This window comes from Schistocerca nitens, chromosome 6 (assembly GCF_023898315.1).
Source record: "Schistocerca nitens isolate TAMUIC-IGC-003100 chromosome 6, iqSchNite1.1, whole genome shotgun sequence".
NCBI lineage: Eukaryota > Metazoa > Arthropoda > Insecta > Orthoptera > Acrididae > Schistocerca > Schistocerca nitens.
Genome location: NC_064619.1, coordinates 246864613 through 246886381, shown reverse-complemented (window position 1 = coordinate 246886381; position 21769 = coordinate 246864613). Strand labels below are relative to the sequence as shown.

The window sequence follows — 21769 nt, the reverse complement described above, 5'->3', positions numbered from 1 at the left end:
TTACCATCATAATTTGCAGCCACATAGCTATTTACGGATGGTTCAACACGAACCCAATCAGAAGAAGAATGGAAAGACTAAGGAGGGTTTTACACTATCTGTAGTCCTTCTAATTTCAAGGTTGTTTGTTGGAAGTGGTTTGAAGTTATGAAAACTTCTAGTTCCAGGAATGGTTCGGGTTGCTGAAAAACGTTCTTCTAGTTTTAACCGTAGCAAATCAGCTTCTTTTTTGTCAATAAAGTGAAAATGAATGTTTTCAATATTTTTTTCACAAAACTTGTACACATCGATTGCTGTCATTATTTGTTCTTCATCTGAAAGCTGTAGACTGGCTTTCCTTAAAATTCTTTTAATAGTTCCTCCTAGGCCATCACAAATTGACTTCCCATGACTTGTTGCAAAAAACGAGTGTTGGGCCTTCAAATTAAAGTCTCTCAAGTGTTCAGTCAAATTTTTAAAACTGTTTCTATTTTTGTACTGCCCAGCACAACCATCTGTAAAGTAGTGAACTGAGTCAATGTCAGTATGATGTAATGACAGCCACTTTGTAATTTCTTTTTGTACAAAGTTAACAAAACCAGTGTCATGTTCTTGGTCGTCACTAATAAAACAGTGGTTGGAAACAAAAACATTGTTTTCCTCATTTCTTAGAAAAACTCCAACTGGGTGTAGAGTACAACCACCTCTATTCCAGTGGTAACTTTGGATCTCATTTTGTATAACAAAGGAATAATTTTCACTGAAATCCATGACAATAATTGCTGTTTTGGGTGGTGGGTCTTCTTTCAATCTTTTAAAGGCTGCTGATTGGGATTTTGCTATAAACGAGTGCGGGGTGAGCTTTTCCAATGACCTAACCAATAAAGAAATGTAGTCTTCAACACTGATAGACTGTTTGATCATTTCTGCCCTGTCTGTGTTAACCCACTGACTGATTACAATTTCTTCTTCTAAATCATAATCTTCACTTAGTTTTTCAGTTAAGTACTCAGTTACTGCAGTATTTGCAGGACAGCTGTCGCAATGATGTAGCATGCAGTTTTGGTTTTCCGTGTTGCACACAAGCATCTTAATTAGGTCTTTATAAGATTCTTCAATTTTCACAGCATCCAGTAATAGTTTAACATTCTGGTGGATACTGCACACACATACAGTGTGTGTGCGCCTGCAGCACCAGCAAGGATACACCATTTAGGTCTCAAGAAACAACATTTTGAAAATCCTACTTCTACCTCGGGATTCTCCCATTTGAAAGAATAATAGAGTTCTCTCAAGTTACACATAATGAGTCTTTTTTGCATGTACACATTTTTTGAACACTTACTTTGTCTTTTGTTCCAGGTAGCACTCTGGAACTTTCATCCTTTTCATAAAAATCTGTTGCAAGTCTTACTGTATTTTCAGAAAGAGTTTTACCTTTTTTTGGACCAGGAGTTTCCAAAATACCCTTTTCAGATTTTAGCTTTCTAGCTTGTCGCACCATGTACTCACTTACATTAAATTCTTTCATCACTTTATTTCGAGTCCAAGAATCTGGAGCCAAGGTCAGACCTCCCAACAGATGAAATCTTCTCTTTCATAAGAGAAATCATTACATCAAAATCCTTTGCTTTCTCAACCACACTTTTATCTTCTTCGTCATCATCAGAACTTAATGCATCATATTTTAATGCTTTTGAAAACCGCATTTTTGGCAGTCTTTTCAATACTGCTAACCTTCCTTTTAAAATAAGACCCTTTACTTTGTTCTGACAAGCCATGAAGCTTTATCGGTGTTAAACCTAAATAATCAAGAGCAATGTTTGTTTGTACAAGGGATTCATTTCTGGATTCCAATGATTCTAATTCAACCATGACTTCATCATCTGTTTCACTTTCATTGACTTCAACTCTTAATTTTTCCTCACAAAAGTTACGGCATGTTGAGCAAAGCTTTTGTCCAGGTTTTATGCTAATATTTTTTGTCAGTAATTGTTTAGAAAGATCCAAGCCTACACTTCTCAACGATTTTTTGATGGGCTTTTTGTGTTTTTTTAGTGGGTCTACACATGTTGTTTGATACTTTTCAAAAACATTTAAAAAGTAGTAGCTGTGGTGTGAACATATATTCTTAAATTCACACAGATTAATTCCAGATCGTAAGTGGATCAAATCTTTTTCTTCCTCACTCAATTCTGATACCGGTTGTAACTTTTTTGAAGGTGTGTAGGTTGTTTGGAAACAGTCAGATTTTTTAAATAACCCTACACTACAGGTTTGAATATCTGACATACTGATTTCACTTTTGGTCTGATTACTGTTGTGGTTACTTTTATAGGGTATTGGAAAAGAATCTCTGTAAACTAAGTAACAGTACTTAATGAGAGTTCGAATAAACTTAATAAAATACTATCCAAGCACTATTTAACACTGTAATAATTTTTTACTTCAAAACACAGGAGTAACAATACAAAATCCAAGTGTACATTGTTACTCCAAGAAGACAAAAACTTATTTTCGGTGTCTAAGTCACTTGGTATTTTTTATTTTTAAAATATAATTAATATTATTTTAAAAATTAGATAACTATTAAACAGGTTAAAAAGCCAACATAATTTTTCTTTTATCTAATAGCCTATACAATTAAGAGTATTTTAAAACAAATTTGAGCTTTCTATCAGGTCTGAAACTCTAGATATTGCAGTTTTTGTAAAACTAAACATCCGTTAGCTAAAAAAAAATAAAAAACTTGAAAATTTTTTATCATTTGGAAGAATTTAATATATCTTTATGGTAATTTTTTTTAACATTTAGATATAATACACAAACTTATTCCAAAATTTCGTACTGATATCTTGAGTATTCTTTAATATACAAATTTTTTTAGTTGTGAGGACACGTTTAAGTTACAGTTTCCGACTGCTGAAACAACGCCAAATCTAAAAACTTTAAAAATTTATAAAAAAAAAACTATAAGAGATAGAGCAAAAAAAATTTACAAGTGCTTTCAGGATGATAAAAGAAGTAATTGTACCAAGTTTCATCAAAATCTGACATGGTTGGTGTCAAGGCCTGGGTGACTTGACATGGAATGACCCGGCTTAGAAGTGGGGAGGGATGTCACCGATGGTTGGGGGGGGGGGGGGGGGGGCCTGCTGTTCCTGAAGTAGGTGGTGCAGGAGCAACAGGGAGGGAAATGCCCCCAAACGTCAAGGGGGCAGGTGTTGTCTTCTGGCTCTGAGAGGTGACTGGTTGGCGGAGTTGACAGTGCCAGAACTGTTGTAGCAGCAGCGTAAGACAATGTCATACACACAGGATGTAGGCGTTAAAATTTTCTCTTAGCCGCAGAGTCAGTCAGTCGGTCCAGGGTCTTGTACTCCATGATTTTCCTTTCTTTCTGGAGAATCCTGCAGTCTGGCAAGCAAGGCGACTGGTGCTGTCCGCAGTTGACACAGATGGGAGGCGAGGCACATGGAGTATTGGGATGTGATCGGTGTGCGCAATCTCGATATGTGACGCTGGAAGTACAGGGGGAAGACATATGGCCGAACTTCCAGCACTTAAAGCACCGCATCGGGGGAGGGATGTAGGGCTTTACATCACAGCGGCAGACCATCACCTCGACCATCTCGGGCAATGTATCACACTCGAAGGCCAAACAGTGGACACGCTGGACGAAATGTACACCTCGCCACTCTAAATTGGCATGCAGCACATCGTCAGACTGCAAAAGAAGGTCCCTGTTAAATATGATACATTGGACCATATTTAAGCTCTTAGGGGGTGTGATGGTTACAGAAACATACCCCGCTTGTCACAAGCAAGTAATGCCCATGATGGCGCAGAGGATGCTGTTTTGATCAAGACTGACCCAGATCTACTTTTGGACAAGCCATCCACCTCCTAAAACTTGTCCTCTAAATTCTCAATAAAAAATACTGAAGCTTCATTGTCATGAAACATTCCCCATCAGCTCTCGAACATACAAGATACCAGAGTGAATAAGATCAGCTGTCATCCTTAGCCTGACGTTCCTCCCGTGGTGTGACCGGGGAGGGGAACAATTTGGGGTCGTACTTCTGTGCGTTGAACTGAGCTCGTGAATGCTTAGAGACTGCTGGTGCTTCACCACCAGCAAGAGATGATGGACTACGCTTCATCGCGTGTCATCCACGCTGATGCCACCCACTCCAACCGGGGGTCCTCCCCACGGGTGCCACCCAGTCGCAGCAAAGGCACCTGGCAGGACGGCCATTGCTGGCAGTCCCAATGCCCCAGGAGGATGGGCATCAACCCCTTGGCATACATGGGGAATTAACAAGGCAGGCATCAGCAGAGCAATCCCTGTGTGGTCAGGCGGCTACAACCAACAGGGTACATGGCGGCCCCACAACAGACTGGCTACCGTGCTGGATATCAGGTACAAAGAAGTCCATGATCATTGTCGACGCAGAAGGTGACACTGCATAGTGCATGGTGGAAAATGCACCCAGGAAGGTATCCTTGCCCGAGGGCTGCAGAATGGGCGGGACTGCAATGTGACAACAAGAAAGTGAGCTAAAGCTGTCAATGCATGATGGACACAATGCACCATGTAAGGCGACCTTCCCCAATCAGCTCACTCTTCAGGCAAATTTTGAAGAATGGAGGTCAAACACTACAAGGGACCATCACATAAAGGCCGAAATGTGAAATGTGCCTCTTACGACAGGCAGGAATACCTTGGGCCTATTCTAACCCCAGGTCCCTCTGGGGGGTCAAGGGAAGTGTCCGATTCAAATTTTTGTTGTTATAGGTGTTGGTTTTGTGGTATCGATAGTTGCAGTGTGATCATAATTTTTGGAGTTGTTGGTTTTTATTTTGTGGTATCGACAATTGCAGTTGAGCTTCGTAGGTGACAGAAAGTGATGGATTCCTGTCGATATTGTAAGTGTAGAAGAATTTGGGAATTTTGTGGTGTTTTTATGTCATCATTTTGTGTGGTTTGGGATCGTGGTGTGCATCTGTATGTGTTTATATTTAGTTTGTCCCCACCCAAAATCCCCAATTTTCCATGCTGCTGCCGTTAGTTTGATTATATTTTTGGAGGGAGATTTGTTTGTTGGTTTTATAGGTATTTTTGTGTTAATGTAATGACATCATAGGCACCATATTGGAGATGTTGAGAATGGTCGTTTCCACCATATTGGTGACGTCATAGGTCAAAGCAGACGAGTGGAATTGGATGCTTCTGTAATCCCGCTTCATTTATTGCTGGAATTAAAAGTATTTCACATTTTTTTGTGTATGTTCATGTGTGTAATGAAGTGTCATCATGGTCTGGCACAGTGTATACACTTGAAATTGGGGTGTCTGCCATGATAATGAAATCACAGGTCAAAGAAGATGGGTGGACTCAGAACTTTTGGGTAACCTCAAATACTGACAAATTATATATGCAGGAATGGAAAAACTGGTAGAAGCTGACCTCGAGGAAAGTAAATTTGGGTTCTAGAGAACTGTAGAAACACGCAAGGTAAAACTGACCCTATGACTTATCTTAAGCAATAGGTTTAAGATATGCAAACCAGCATTTATAGCATTTGAAGACTTAGAGCAAGCTTTTGACAATGTGGAGTGGACTACGATCTTTGAAATTTGAAGGTAGCAGGTATAAAACACAGGGACTAAAAGGTTACTTACAACTTGCAATGAAAGTAGACTGCAGTTGCAAAGGCTGAAGGATATGAAAAAAAAAAAAGCTGAAGATAAGAAGGGTTTGTAGTTTACCCTGGATGTTATTCCATCTGTACTTTCAGTAAGCTGTGAAAGAAACTAAGGAGAAATTTCAAAATGGAATTAAAAGGGGGCAATGGAGGCGTCAGATCCCACCCGTCGGCTTTGACCTGTGACGTAAGGGTATTGTGGTGTGTGACACCATGACGGCGCAGAGTTTAGTTTATGAGTGTGTTGTGTTTGTAGATGTCATTTTGTTGCAATCAGTGGTGTCCTTTTGTGGTGTGTTTATGGTTCGCGTGTTATGTGGTGTATTGAGTTCATTTTGGTGTTGCTGCTTGATTTGTTCAGGCATTGTTTATGACTGTTCTTCGACAGAAATTGGTTTCAGAGTTAAGATTTAAGTTTTTGTTGTGTCTAATTTATTGTAGTGCTGTATGCCACATGATGAGTCTTTTAATTTAATTTGTGGCTGCTTTTGTTAGGCATGGATATGACAGATAATATAATAGTGTTCGGCTGCAGGCAGAAATGGGGGACAATATATTGTCCCTGATAAAATTCTTACAGTTATTGGACTGTTGGCTGAAGTGGTGAAGTACAGTGTGTGTCAGCAGAACACGCAGCTGGATAGAGTTCCGGCGTCTCTGACCAGGGACAGCTACATGTGGCAGTGCCATAGGAACAACCTTTGGCACTCCATAAGGTGTGGTACCTGGATCGAGAGGTCTAGGTTGGGCATGAGAGAGAGAGTGTTGATGACATATTATCCTCCCATAGAAGGAGTGAGAGGACGGTTTTTGATTTGATTCCATCTTGTAAGGAAGTTTGTTCTGAATATATTAAGTACAGGGGTAAGTTGGGTGGGCCTGGGTTGGTGGTAGAGGTTGATGAGCCGCAGTTTGGGAAGAGGAAGTATGGAAGTGGTTAGTCTCTGGTTGGTATATGGGTGTGGGGGGCTGTTGTATCTGGGGTTGGTTTTTCAGACGTGTCTTTAGGGTTTTGAAGAGGAGCACAATAGTTTCCGATGCTTTTACATCTTATAGGGGGTTGGGCCAGAGGGGGTATGATCATTTCATTGTTAACCATAGCTTAAATTCAAGAATTATGAGACTGGGGCATGTACAAATACAATAGAGGGATTTTTTTTTTGGGGGGGGGGGGGGTTAAGTCAGTTATTGGGAAGGGGAAGAGGTGGTCTTCTAACCTTCAGTCTCATTTAGATGAGTATTGTTGACGGAAGAGTGTCCCTAGGGACTATTGTACTTTTCACATTTTTTAAGAGCTATTAGCAAAATGTATAGGCTGAAGGTGGGGGAGGGGTATAGTTGTTGGTAACGTTAGTGGGGGTAGGTGGGTGGGGGGTGGTGGCTGTTTTATGATTATGTTGTGGAGAATCTGTTTTGTTGATTTTGGGGGGAGGGTGGAGGGTTTTTTTTTTGTGTGTGTGTGTGTGTGTGTGTGTGTGTGTGTGTGTGTGTGTGTGTTTTTCTTTTTGGTGTATTTTTTGTGTGTTTGGTCAGTCGGTGGTATTTACTGCATGTGTTGGTGGTTGAAGTTGTGGTATTGGCACTTGGGGTTCATTTAGATACTTTTGGGGAAGTACTTGTTTACATTTTTTTGGTATTGTTAGTTGTTTTTGAGCTTTATAGGTGATGAAAAGTGTCCAATTTCAATATGTTGTCGAAGCTGTGGGTGTTTTGGTATTGTGAGCTGATGTTGACCTATATAGGTGAAGGGAAGTGACCAGTTCCATTGCATCATTGGTTTTGGTACTGTGAGCTGCTGTTGACCTATATAGGTGAAGGGAAGAGACTGATTCCAATCCGCGGTGGTCGCTATGTTGGTATCGTGAGCTGCTGTTAACCTATATAGGTCGAGGGAAGTGTTCGATTACAATGCGTGGTCGTAGCTATCTGTTTTCGGTATTGTGAGCTGCTATTGACATATATAGGTTAAGGGAGTGTTCGATTACAATTTGGTTTAGGTGTTGGTTTTGTAGGCTTGGAAGAGCAGTGGAACAGTATGGATAGGGTCTTTAAAAGGGATAATAAGATGAACACTAATAAAACAAAAATGGGGGTAATGAAACATAGTCGAATTAAATCAGGCAATGCTAAGAGAATCAGATTAGGAAACGAGATACTTAGAGATATTGATGAGTTCTGTTATTCATGCAGCAAAATAACTGACAATGGCCAAAGTAGATAAGATATAAATCACAGACTGGCTACAGCAAGAAAATAGGTTCTGAGAAAGATGAATTTCTTAACATGTAATACAAATTAAAATATTACTTAGTCTTTTCTGGAGGTATTTGGAATGCAGTCTTGTACAGAAGGAAAACATGGAAAATAAGCAGTTCTGACAAGAAGGTAATAGGCGCTTCTAAAATGTGATGCTATAGAAGAACGTTTAGGATTACATGGGCAAATCAAATAACATGTAAGGAGATACTGAACTGAACTGGCGAAAAAGTAAATTTATGGCATAATTTGACTATACAAAGGATTCACTTGATAACACACATCATGAGGCATCGATGAATTGTCAAATTGGTATGTGTGTGTGAATGATGGTTTATTCCTTGAATATTGTTACTCCAAAGTCCTGTATGATGCTGTTTTTTCACAGTGAAGTTTGTTGTTACAGTATTTTTATATAGTTTTAGGATTCCATTACTAATAGATTGGTGTGTGTTTACTAGGTAACAAGAGGTCCACTTTCGCTGCATTGCAGCTAAATTGACGTTAATGAGTCCAGGAGAACTTCCATATTTTCGTGTTGCTGTTTTCTTTGAGAATACTATAGCTTAGTGGATAATTAACACCATGAAGTGTGGTTCAGATACAGGGGTCAATTGAAGATCTTGAATTTTTTAAAGTATTCGTCAAACATGTAGTTAATGGAGTTTTGTTTAATTTATTGAATTTGTTTCCTATTTAAAGGGCAGACGGGGCTGTTTATTCGGTTTGTCCCAAAGCCACAAAATTTACGCGAGGATCCCCATTGCTTACATATTGGTTTTTGGAAACATTTATGATGACATTAGGGTTTGTTGCCTGTTCATTATGGTTGTATGAACGACTTGTTGGACGCTAGTTTGATACAGACAAATTGTCTATGTTTGCTATTTGAATGACATACCAAGTCAAAGCCGAGCCCCAATATTGACTGTTTTGATTGCTTGTATAAAGGAGATGTAACGAGTTGATAGTGTTACGATGCGATGAAAAACTTAATGTAGACAACCATGAGATAAAACATATGTTACACATAGGAGATGCTATTGTCAATCCTTTTTTACTCTCACATTGTTTCATCAAGTTTCATTACGATACCTGTCTTTTTCAAGTCGTGTAGACGTGAAAACATGGCGGTTCTCGAAGGGACATCGACCTGGTCCAGCTTCAACGACATTCTTCGACATTTCTTCTGCTACAGGACCTTCCACATCACCGTTGCTCGGAACACAAGAAAACTTCAAAAAGCTCCCAATGTCTTTAACTGTTGGCGTGTAATAATAACCACTCCCGACCTGTACACACTCAGAGCACGTTGATGTCGCACATCTGTACCATGTAAACTTGCTACTTTCCTCTCTAGCAAACAGCATTTTAAACTTCGCAGGATAAACAGGAAAACCTGCCATAATACTGGCAGGTAATTTCACTATATCAACAGACGGTGCATTCATAATAACAGCATAATCGACACCAGCAACATGTAAAGTAAGATTTTTCGAACATTTAAGAAGATCCGCACATCTAGTGTCTGGCGGTACAAGAGCACTATTTTTGAGAATTTCAACACGTACATTTGAAGACGTATCTTCTGTTTCCTTTTTCTTTTTCTTCGCTTTTTTCTGTAGAGCTTTCTCTACATTTGCAGAAACTCTGTTTGTCAAATCCTTAACACTCTCTGACACTTGCCGACTAAAATTGAATTGACGATTCACTCCTAAGTCTGCATTTTGGAAATGAAATGTAACATGGAATTGGTCGGCTCCTTCCTCGTGCCTGAAATATGCAGCAGGCATCTTGCAGAGAGAACGTAGAGAAATTTTTGGCAGTGTTATTTTACGAGCCACCACCCAACCTCCACGCATCATCACATAACCTACATAGCACAAACAACTAACCAAAGTGTTTTCCAATTACACTGCAGACTACACAGTACACAACACTTATTGAAGGTTCCCCTTCCTCTTTGAACAAACCAACGAGGTTACCTACTTGGAACCAGTAAGCTCATTGCTCAATGCTTGGAACTATCACCACAGTCTAACATAACAGTCGCGACAGTTCGTCTCGATTTTGTTGCCTACTGCGCCAGCATCGCCCCAAGCGGCCAAAAAATTAAACTGGGAGTTCGGCGCGATCGTGAAAGCGAATAGTGGTTGTTTATTTTGATTTCTGCAATGGGTTTTACAAGTGGGAGTGTATGTAGCGCAATAAATTGCAGCAACAACAGGAAGAAGACACCACAGCTGTCTTTTTTTAGGTTTCTTAAGGATCCTGAGAGGCATATACCATCATATTACTTTTATTTTATTTATTTATTTTTCCATGTAAATCTCTTTTCCAATACATATATTGCACACAGGTTATTGGACAGAAAACCTTTTTAGCTAATTGTTCTTCAAACGGCAAACATACATTATTTAAATTTTTATGACAAATTGGATCTATACAGTTAATAACTACAAATTTTTGAAATACTGTATATTTATAACTTATTTCCTACATTATTATTATTATTTTATTATTATTATTTATTTTATGGCCTTCATTGGACAACTCTAGATAAAAATACAAAGTTGTAAACAAGTTGTTACACAGGGATACAATTTGGCTCAACAATAACTTTATATGATATTTAGGTAATATAATTATTAGAGTCTATTCTCATATGAAAGGTGTTTTGCTCTTCTGTCTGCCCAATATTTCTTCATTCTTTCAGATATTTTCTTTCTTTCTTCATCTGAGACCACTCTTCCTGTACTCCTTTTATTGATTTTCATTTGTAGTCTGGTTTGCGGGTCTTGCAGTATTCTGGTTTTCTCTATCCTGTTTTTTAGGTCATCTACTGTAATTTGGAGTTCTTTTATATCTTCCTTAATTTCTGTGATCCATTTTATGTCGCTCTTGCTATTCCACAATTTTTGTATTATTTTTTTTACTAATTCTGTTTTCTGGAGTTCTCATCAGATGTCCATAGAATGAGATGCATTTCTTCCTGATCGTGCTCATGACTGGTTCTATTTTCTTATATACTGTTTCATTTGATGCCATTCTCCAATGTCCATTTATTTTATACTGTTTATTTATACATGTACTAATTAATCTTCTTTCTATTTTTAGTATTCTGTCAATTTCTGCGGTATTAGTTGTTTTGAAGATAGTTTCAGCTCCATACGTTATTTCTGGTTGTGTCACTGTTCTATAGTGTTTTAATTTTGCAACTATAGATAGGCTTTTTTGTTGTATGTAGTTTTGGTAATGTAATTTGCATAGTTCAGGTTTTTTATTCTATTCTGCCATGATGGCTTCTCATTTAAATTGTATGTTATTATTTCGCCTAAATATTTAAATTTATCAACAATTTTGATTTCCTGTTCTCCTATTGTAATTTTGTTTGCAAGTGGTGGATCAGTTAGCATAATCTCCGTTTTTTTTTTTCAAATGATATTCTAAGGTCTACTTTCTCTGCTATTTCTAGTAGGGATTTCACTTGTTGCATGGCTTCTTGAACGGTGTTGGCTAGCAGAGCAAGATCATCAGCGAATCCCAAGCAGTTTAAGCTTTGCACTTCCAATTCTTATCATCTTTGAATTGTCCTTATACCATTCTCTCATTATGTATCCCAGTGCACAGTTGAACAGTAATGGTGATAGGCTGTCACCTTGTCTTAAGCCTGTTTTTATGAGGAATGGTTCCGAAATTTCTCCTCTAAACTTCACTTTTGATTTGGTGTTGCTTAGAGTGAGTTGTATTATTTTAATTAGTTTTGGATGGAGTCCTAGATTTCTTAAAATTTTTAATACTGAAGGTCTGTGGAAACAGTCATATGCCTTCTTAAAATCTACAATGATTTCCTACAATTAAATATACAAATTACATTTTTTTCCTGCATAAGATACTGTGAGATTGAATAGTAGCAGTTTCTCAGAAGGTAGGTTGTCACAGGCTTTTTAAAGCTTTGTAGTTCAGAAAGAGATTTTATATGTCTTGGTAATCTGTTGTAAAGTTTTGTTCCTGCATGATATACACCTTTTTGGCATAATATGGTGTTACAGTGATTAACATGTATGTCACTGTCTGACTTGGTACTGTAATCATGGACACTATTGTTTTGAAGAAAAAGGTTTTCTTTTCTCAGTATGCTTTTTCTGACATGCATGACTACTCCCAGTATATAAATGCAGGGAAGGGGTAGGATCTTTAGATCTTTAGTGGCCAACTCGTTCTACTCCATTGACGAATTTTTTAATAGAAACAAATGATGTGTTGTATATATTCATAGTATTAGTATTGTTATTTCAGCTTTAAAAAAAAATGACATGTTCCACATCCACGAGGATCTCCTCAACACAGATCTATGGAACGAAAACTAATCTAATCTAATCTAAATCTTAAAGAAAGGTTTGCATGGTTTTCTGCTGCTGACTTGTTTCATTGTTCTTATAATTGCCTTTTGTTTCCTGAAAACTGTTATGGCCTGGTGTACATTTCCCCAGACAATGATACCTTACTTCAGGACTGAATGTACACGAACAAAGTATACAGCCCTAACTGTTTCAGCACTAGTATTGTTGCAGAGAATTCTTACTACATATCATTTTTGCTAGTTTTGACTTTAGGGATGTGATATGAGTGCTCCATTTAATATTTTCCTGGATATAAGTCCCAAGAAATTAATTTCATTGACAACACTAATGTTGTGGTTATCTATGCGTATTACAGGTTGTGCTGGATTTTTATTTTGATCAGTGTGGAAATTCATGTGTACCGTTTTTTGGGGATTAACTATTAGCCTGTTTCTGGTAAACAATTCAGTCATTCCTTTTGTAATATCTTTTGCAGATGCAGTAAGATTTTCTTCTTTATTCCCTTAAATCAATAGACTGGTGTCATCTGCAAACAGTTCTGGTTCAAAATCCCTAATGTGTGATGGGGAATCATTAATGTAGACAAAAAAAAGAAAGGGACCTAAAATGGAGCCCTGTGGAACACCATGACTTAGTCCACATAGTTCTGACAGGTGTACCTGGATTTCATTTCCTTCCATGAACTTAATTTCAGTTACCTGAGAGCGATATTCCAAATATGATTTACCCACTGATTTGGCACACCTCTTACACCACACCATTCAAGCTTCCTCAGGAGTATAGAATGATCAATCACATCAAAAGCTTTTGTTAGGTCCAAGAATAAACTGTATTATCAGGATTCACTCGCAAACTACATATGTATTAGTGATTAATGTTTCGTTTTAGTAGCAGAAAATGGCTAGTTAATAGCGGATGAGAAGACCTTATGAAAAAAGACCCAGTTTACCTGTATAATAATATTAGATTTTGTTCGCTATATTTCGAACAAAATCAGTTCATGAACGCAGACAATAATAAACTCATGTGGAATGCAGTACCCACACTGTTTGACATCCCAAATAAGCCACCTCAACTGACGACGAAAAGGAAACTGCCACAAATATTCGACAATCCATCTGAAGCTGTAAATCAGTCCTATGACACAGCCAGTTCAATTCTCCATGTATCAATGCCAGATTCGTGTGAATCGTCAGCACAGACCTGCTTTGACGATGAAGTGGTTAGTTAAGTGCAGTTATTCGTAACTTAAAAAGGGTAATGTTTGGTATGTATTTCATTCACTTCTGTTGTTAGTCGCTTAATTTTCCTTGGTTCCTTCATGTGATGACATTCTTTTGTTAGCACCTTGTTCACTAACATATTGTTTGAAAATCATTCAAATATTTGGTTTTGCGTGAAATGTAATGTAATCAGCTCATTATAATGTTTTCAACATAGTTCTCCCACTGTTTGACAGTTGCTTGTCCCATTTAGAGTAATGTAAAGACGAAGGCCGCACTTGTGGGAACAGGCGACAATGACAAACACAGTAGGCCTACAGAACGATAAACGAGCTGTCTATCGCTTTAGCATGTAGAGGTACATGTCTGTGCTTCTTACATGTGAAACTGTGTGTTTATATTCTTTTGATATCAACGTGATAAGCTGCAATTCTTCACGAAGTGTTGTAGTTTGCCACTCGATTCATGGTTTTTGTACATACTTGCACTTATTTTAGAATCATTTATAGAACGTATATGTCTTCTGATACTGCACAAACACTTGAAGGCAAGAAAATAACTCAAATATTTCGTAAATTACGTAGGAAATGGACGCCAAACAAACATTATGCTTATGACGCTTCTGACGTTCATCTTACTCGCCGCTTGGAGCGCTAGTGTCGCTCTATCTGTCAAACGGTAACAACTTTTACAGCAGTGAGTGTCACGACTGTTATGTTACACTGCGTTATCACTTCAATTATTTTTAACTTTGATACTATCTAGTCAGTGCAAACGCAACCATGTGTCTGGGCAAATATCTGAGCATGTAGTATGCCCGCGCGCCACAGACGTAAATTACTGTTGTTGTGAACTTTGGATATAATTTTATAGCAAGAACAGCACTTTTAGGAACAAAGAAATTCACACAACACAAAACCAAGCACCACCGTAGGAGAGAACAAGAAACACACAGTTCTAATTTATTTGCTGCAACACTTTGCTCCAAAATCCAACTGTTGTGCACTAAACAACTCTTAAATAAAAAACAAGAGGTCAAAACACATTAGTTACCAATCCTATCTTGGTACACATGGCTTTAAATTTTTTGATTTTATAGGCTTTGTAAAATAGAGTAGAAGAAGAATGGGTAGCTCTGAGGGATGAAGTAGTGAAGGCAGCAGACGATCAAGTAGGTAAAAAGACGAGGGCTAATACAAATCCTTGGGAAACAGAAGAAATATTGAATTTAATTGATGAAAGGAGAAAATATAAAAATGCAGTAAATGAAGCAGGCAAAAAGGAATACAAACGTCTCAAAAATGAGATCGACAGGAAGTGCAAAATGGCTAAGCAGGGATGGTTAGAAGACAAATGTAAGGATGTAGAGGCTTATCTCATGAGGGGTAAGATAGATACTGCCTACAGGAAAATTAAAGAGACCTTTGGAGAGAAGAGAACCACTTGTATGAATATCAAGAGCTCAGATGGAAACCCAGTTCTAAGCAAAGAAGGGAAGGCAGAAAGGTGGAAGGAGTATATAGAGGGTTTATACAAGGGCGATGTACTTAAGGACAATATTATGCAAACAGAAGAGGATGTAGGTGAAGACGAAAAGGGAGATAAGATACTGCGTGAAGAGTTTGACAGAGCACTGAAAGACCTGAGTCGAAACAAGGCCCCGGGAGTAGACAACATTCCATTAGAACTACTGACAGCCTTGAGAGATCCAGTCATGACAAAACTCTACCATCTGGTGAGCAAGATGTATGAGACAGGCAAAATACCCTCAGACTTCAAGAAGAATATAATAATTCCAATCCCAAAGAAAGCAGGTGTTGACAGATGTGAAAATTACCGAACCATCAGTTTAATAAGTCACAGCTGCAAAATACTAACACAAATTGTTTACAGACGAATGGAAAAACTAATAGAACCCAACCTCGGGGAAGATCAGTTTGGATTCTGTAGAAACACTGGAACACGTGAGGCAATACTGACCTTACGACTTATCTTAGAAGAAAGATTAAGGAAAGGCAAACCTATGTTTCTAGCATTTGTAGACTTAGAGAAAGCTTTTGACAATGTTGACTGGAATACTCTCTTTCAAATTCTGAAGGTGACAGGGGTAAAATACAGGGAGCGAAAGGCTATTTACAATTTGTACAGAGACCAGATGGCAGTTATAAGAGTCGAGGGGCATGAAAGGGAAGCAGTAGTTGGGAAGGGAGTGAGACAGGGTTGTAGCCTCTCCCCGATGTTATTCAATCTGTATATTGAGCAAGCAGTAAAGAAAACAGAAGAAAAATTCGGAGTAGGTATTAAAATTCATGGAGAAGAAATAAAAACTTTAAGGGTTCGCCGATGTCATTGTAATTCTGTCAGAAACAGCAAAGGACTTGGAAGAGCAGTTGAACGGAATGGATAGTGTCTTGAAAGGAGGATATAAGATGAAATCAACAAAATCAAAACGAGGATAATGGAATGTAGTCAAATTAAATCGGGTGATGCTGAGGGAATTAGATTAGGAAATGAGACACTTAAAGTAGTAAAGGAGTTTTGCTATTTAGGAAGTAATATACCTGATGACGGTCGAAGTAGAGAGGATATAAAATGTAGACTGGCAATGGGAAGGAAAGCGTTTCTGAAGAAGAGAAATTTGTTAACATCGAGTATAAATTTAAGTGTCAGGAAGTCGTTCCTGAAAGTATTTGTATGGAGTGTAGCCATGTATGGAAGTGAAACATGGACGATAAATAGTTTGGACAAGAAGAGAATAGAAGCTTTCGAAATGCTGTGCTACAGAAGAATGCTGAAGATTAGATGGGTAGATCACATAACTAATGACGAGGTATTGAATAGAATTGGGGAGAAGAGGAGTTTGTGGCACAACTTGACAAAAAGAAGGGACCAGTTGGTAGGACATGTTTTGAGGCATCAAGGGATCACAAATTTAGCATTGGAGGGCAGCGTGGAGGGTAAAAATCGTAGAGGGAGACCAAGAGATGAATACACTAAGCAGATTCAGAAGGATGTAGGTTGCAGTAAGTACTGGGAGATGAAGAAGCTTGCACAGGATAGAGTAGCATGGAGTGCTGCATCAAACCAGTCTCAGGACTGAAGACCACAACAACAACAACATCAGGCTTTGTAAACATGTCACCAAGTTAATTTTCAGAACATACATATTCCACATTGATATCCTCATTTAGTCAGTTCCGACGCAAAATAATATTGTATTTCACTGTGCTTAGAGCGTTTGTGGAAATGTGCATTTTTCACTAATTTAATGGCGCTAGCATTGTCAGTGATCAATACAGGAGTGTTTCTTTTTCAACTAATCTCCAACAGCAGTCTATTAAGCCATGCTAATTCCTTGGCTCCGTCACTTGTGGCAAAGAACTCCGCTTCAGTGGTGGAGAGTGCAGCTGACTTCTAGAGGTGAGATGTCTACGATACAGCTGTGTCGCCAATCATTGAAACAAAGTCATTTGTTGATCGTTTTGTTTCAGTGTTGCCAGCAAAACCGCCAGATGAAGTATAGCAGAAACGTAAGTCTGAAGTACCATGAAGATATGTGAAAATGTGTTTTAGAGCGTTCCAGTCAGGAGAAGTGGGCTTAGACACAGATTGAGCAACTTTTGAAACGTCATAACCGAGATCTGGGCGAGTACAGCATTCCAGGTTCATAAATAATTCCAATGACGAACAAGGAGGAACGTTGTTGTCAAGAGTATTGCTATATTCATTGTCTAATTTTTCATTATTACAGGGAGGTTTTAATGGCTTCGAATCAGCCATGTTAAAAAGGATGTAGAATTTTCTATGTGTATGCTCGCTGTGAAATCAACGAGCCAGACTTTCGTTGCTGAATTTGCATACATAAAAATGAGACTAAAGATCCCGTCCATTATGATTATCCGGGCTGTTATGCCGTGGTCGGTTGATGAATTCCGTATTGTTTCCCAACGTTTCGTCTCCGACTGCGGGAGACATCTTCAAGGGGGTCCGTAGCTTGATGGAAGGTCCAACACACACACTGGCTCGCTACTGACTGCCGCTAAATTCCGTGTCCGCGCGCCCCCGCGCCGCGGCGTGACGTCACGTGTTTTGAAAACGTCAGTGCAATTGGCCGTTGTCCGTCGCCGTCGATCGCCGTTGCCATCACCCAGTAGTGGACGAGTGGTACACATCTTCTTTAACACCGGCATCCATATACCGTTTAATTTGACGCCCTCCTCCTTTCGGTTGAAATTATTTGGGTGTTTAGCGATTTCGATTGCCTCCCTGTAGAGCCTTTCGTAGTATCCGCTCGTGGCCGCTAGTACTTGCGTCTCCTCGAAACGAATATTGTGGTTCCCTGGCTGAAAAGCATGCTCCGCAACAGCTGATCGTTCCGTTTCTCCTCTTCTACAATTTCCCTTGTGCTCTTCCAAACGTTTAGAAACAGTTCTTTTGGTGGTACCCACATAAACATCACCACAGCTGCATGGGATCCTATACACTCCAGATTTTTCCAATGGTTTGCGAGCGTCCTTGGCAGGCCTAAGGTATTCCTGTATCTTCCTGGTGGGCTTGTAAATTACGGTAATATTCCGCTTCGTCAAGATCCTCCCTATTCTTTCCGTTACATTTTTAACAAACGGCAGGAAAACCTTAGATTTTGCAGTAGCCTGTACGTCAGTATGATTTCTGCGTGGCTGCCTCAACGCACGTTTTATTTCGGCGGACGAATATCCGTTCTTCGTTAGTGCATTGTGGAGATGTTCCATCTCAGCGTCGAGCAACTCAGGTTCACAAATATTTCTAGCTCTGTCCGCTAACGTCTTGATAACACCCCGCTTCTGTTGTGGGTGGTGGTTCGAATCCCGGTGCAAATAACGGTCCGTGTGCGTGGGTTTGCGGTACACTGAGTGGCCCAAACTACCATTTTCGTTTCTAAACACAAGCACATCGAGGAAATGTAGTTTGCCGTCTACCTCCTCCTCCATTGTAAACTGAATTCTTGAGTTTATACTGTTCAGATGTTCGTGGAACCGGCTTAGTTCCTCCCTACCATGTCTCCACAACACAAACGTGTCATCCACGTATCGGAACCATACATTTGGTTTCTTGCTGGCAGTACCTAAGGCCTGTTCTTCGAATTTCTCCATAAAGAAGTTTGCAATTACGGGACTTAGGGGGCTTCCCATAGCCACGCCATCCGTTTGCTCATAAAACTGTTCATTCCACTTGAAGCATGTGGTCGTCAAACAACACTTAAACAGCTCTAAAATATCGGCAGGAAAAATTCGATCCAGCTGTTCCAATACATCATTAAGTGGAACCATGGTAAACAGCGATACCACATCGAAGCTGACCAATATGGCCTCCGGCTGGACCACTATGCCATTCAATCTGCTGATGAAATGTGTCGAATTATTTATATAAGAGTCCGAACGGCCCACATGTGGTTTTAACAGCGTAGTCAAAAACTTGGCTAACGAGTAGGTGGGCGAACCAATGGCACTTAGTATCGGTCTTAACGGAACATTTTCTTTATGAATTTTGGGCAATCCATAAAGCCTCGGTGGTAGCGCAACCGAACTGCAGAGACCTTTCTGTACACTCTCTTCAATGGAGGACTTTTTTATTAACCGCGACACAGTTCTGAGAACGTTGTTAGTGGGGTCCTTATTCAGCCTCCTATATGCTTGCGGATCCAGTAGATCCGTAATTTTTCTCTGATAGTCGGCCACATCCATAACCACCGTTGCGCTTCCTTTGTCAGCTGGGAGAAACGGAACGATCAGCTGTTGCGGAGCATGCTTTCCAGCCAGGGAACCACAATATTCGTTTCGAGGAGACGCAAGTACTAGCGGCCACGAGCGGATACTACGAAAGGCTCTACAGGGAGGCAATCGAAATCGCTAAACACCCAAATAATTTCAACCGAAAGGAGGAGGGCGTCAAATTAAACGGTATATGGATGCCGGTGTTAAAGAAGATGTGTACCACTCGTCCACTACTGGGTGATGGCAACGGCGATCGACGGCGACGGACAGCGGCCAATTGCACTGACGTTTTCAAAACAGGTGACGTCACGCCGCGGCGCGGGGGCGCACGGACACGGAATTTAGCGGCAGTTAGTAGCGAGCCAGTGTGTGTGTTGGACCTTCCATCAAGCTACGGTCCCCCTTGAAGATGTCTCCCGCAGTCGGAGACGAAACGTTGGGAAACAATACGGAATTCATCAACCGACCACGGCATAAATGCCCGGATAATTATAATGGACATGATATTTCCGGCCGTGAAAGTTTACATTTTAGTACTAAAGATCCCACTGTTATTTTGAATTCTGACTGAAACATATCTAAAAATGAATTCATTGTGCATTGTGTTGTTCCCTGCAAACACACTCTCCCTACATTTTGAGAAAACACAGTATATACAGTTCCATACCGTAAATGGCATAACACCATTGATAAATATAGACTTTAAACAGAAATCTGTTGCTAAGACAGAATATTCAAAATTTCTGGGTGTGTGCATCGATGACAAATTGAAATGAAAGAAACACATCAATGATCTGCTGAAGCAGTTAGGATCAGCTACCTATGCTATTAGGGTTATTGCAAATTTTGACAATAAACATGTCAGTAAATTAACCTATTATATCTATTTCATTCACTGCTTTCATATGGCATCATATTTTGGGGTAATTCATCACTGAGACAAAAAGTATTCATTGCACAAAAGTGTGTAATCAGAATAATAGCAGGAGCCCACCTAAGGTCAGCTTGCAGACATTTATTTAAGGAATTTGGGATATTCACATTACATTTGCAAAACATATATTGAGTTATGAAATTTGTTATTAATAACCCATACCAGTTCAAAAATAGCACATAAAGTGCTGAATTATGCTGCCACAAATTAAAAGAATTTCTGAATGACAGCTCCTTCTACTCGATAGATGAATTTTTAGATATGAATTACTAACAGAAAAAAATTGATTATTTTGTGTAAAGAAAACTTATGTTAAAGTGTCACGTTCCGCATCATTATGAAATGTCATATTCATGATCTATGGAACAATTGTTAATTTATGTATGTATGCAAGTATGTTCCTGTGATAAGTCCATCATTGACATAAATAGCAATCAGCAATTTTACTGTTTTGCTTCGTCGAAAGTAAATGCAAGGATCTGCCATCGAACTAATGAAGCCAACTTTTTCATGAATGAATAAACTTATTATTGCTTAAATCCATACAATAATTTCTTGATGCGACAAACACGACCTGTCCCATCCTCGAAACCTTCTGCTGAGTCGTGTATATTTGTGTATCCAAGTCATCACATAGAAATGTAGTTCTAACGTCGAATTGACCAAGTTGCAAATGTTCTACTGTTCCATTCGCTATCACAGCACGAATAGCGTCATAACGAGCAATTGGACTAAAAGTCTCGTATGTTGAAACACACTGCACATCGATCAATCGATCCATCAGGTTTATATTTAATACGGAGTACCCATCGACTGTCGATAAGACTTTTCCATTATGCAGTTCTACCAAGTATCATTTTCTTCATATGCCTTAATTTCTCTTTCGTCTTATTAAACCATTTATTGGAATTACTACTTTCCATAGCTTTTGTTGCAGTTTGTTGGTGCAAGCTCTTTGTGGATTGCTTTTGTTAGGCGAACTAATGCATTTGCTTTTTGAGATTAGTGAGGCTCCTATCCTAATTTGTAGTCATTAAATTTTACTGGAGGACGTATTTCACGAACAGGATGTCGATTTGGTAACTCATTCGAATATTCTTGATCACTAGTTTCAATCTGTTCAACAGTAGATTCACTTTTCTCTCCTGTTTCTTCATCTATGGAGTTAAATTCCAACTCAGTCAGTTTAATATAGCTTTTTGGTTGAAAATCAACATTTCATCACATGATGTTTTGATAGAATCCACACTTTGTAACCATCTTCGTCACTCACGTAGCCAATGAAATGGCCAGGTATAGCCTTATCATCAAACTTAGAACGAAATTTCTTTGACGAACAAAAAAAGCAATTTGATCCAAAAATATGTAGATAGCTAAAACTGTTAAACACTTTGCCAGTCCACAATTTGAAAGGTGTTTTACCTTCAACACTTGACTTACCAGTACGATTAAGTAGAAAAACAGCTGTGTCACATGCAAGAGTCCAGAATGACTTAGGTAACTTGCTAGATGTTAGTAATGAGCGAGCTAATTCAACTATATATTGATTTGCTTG

At 39.1% G+C, this 21769-nt stretch overlaps 1 protein-coding gene across 1 annotated transcript in view; it reads right to left on the bottom strand.

Moving 5' to 3' along the window:
* Positions 1-9931, bottom strand: part of LOC126262945 (2',5'-phosphodiesterase 12) — a 61522-nt gene extending 51591 nt beyond the window's left edge. The window contains exon 1 of the mRNA XM_049959887.1: positions 9036-9931. Coding sequence (XP_049815844.1) covers positions 9036-9805 — 770 coding nt within the window. The 5' untranslated portion in view covers positions 9806-9931. The remainder of the gene's footprint in view (positions 1-9035) is intronic.
* Positions 9932-21769: the final 11838 nt, after the last annotated feature.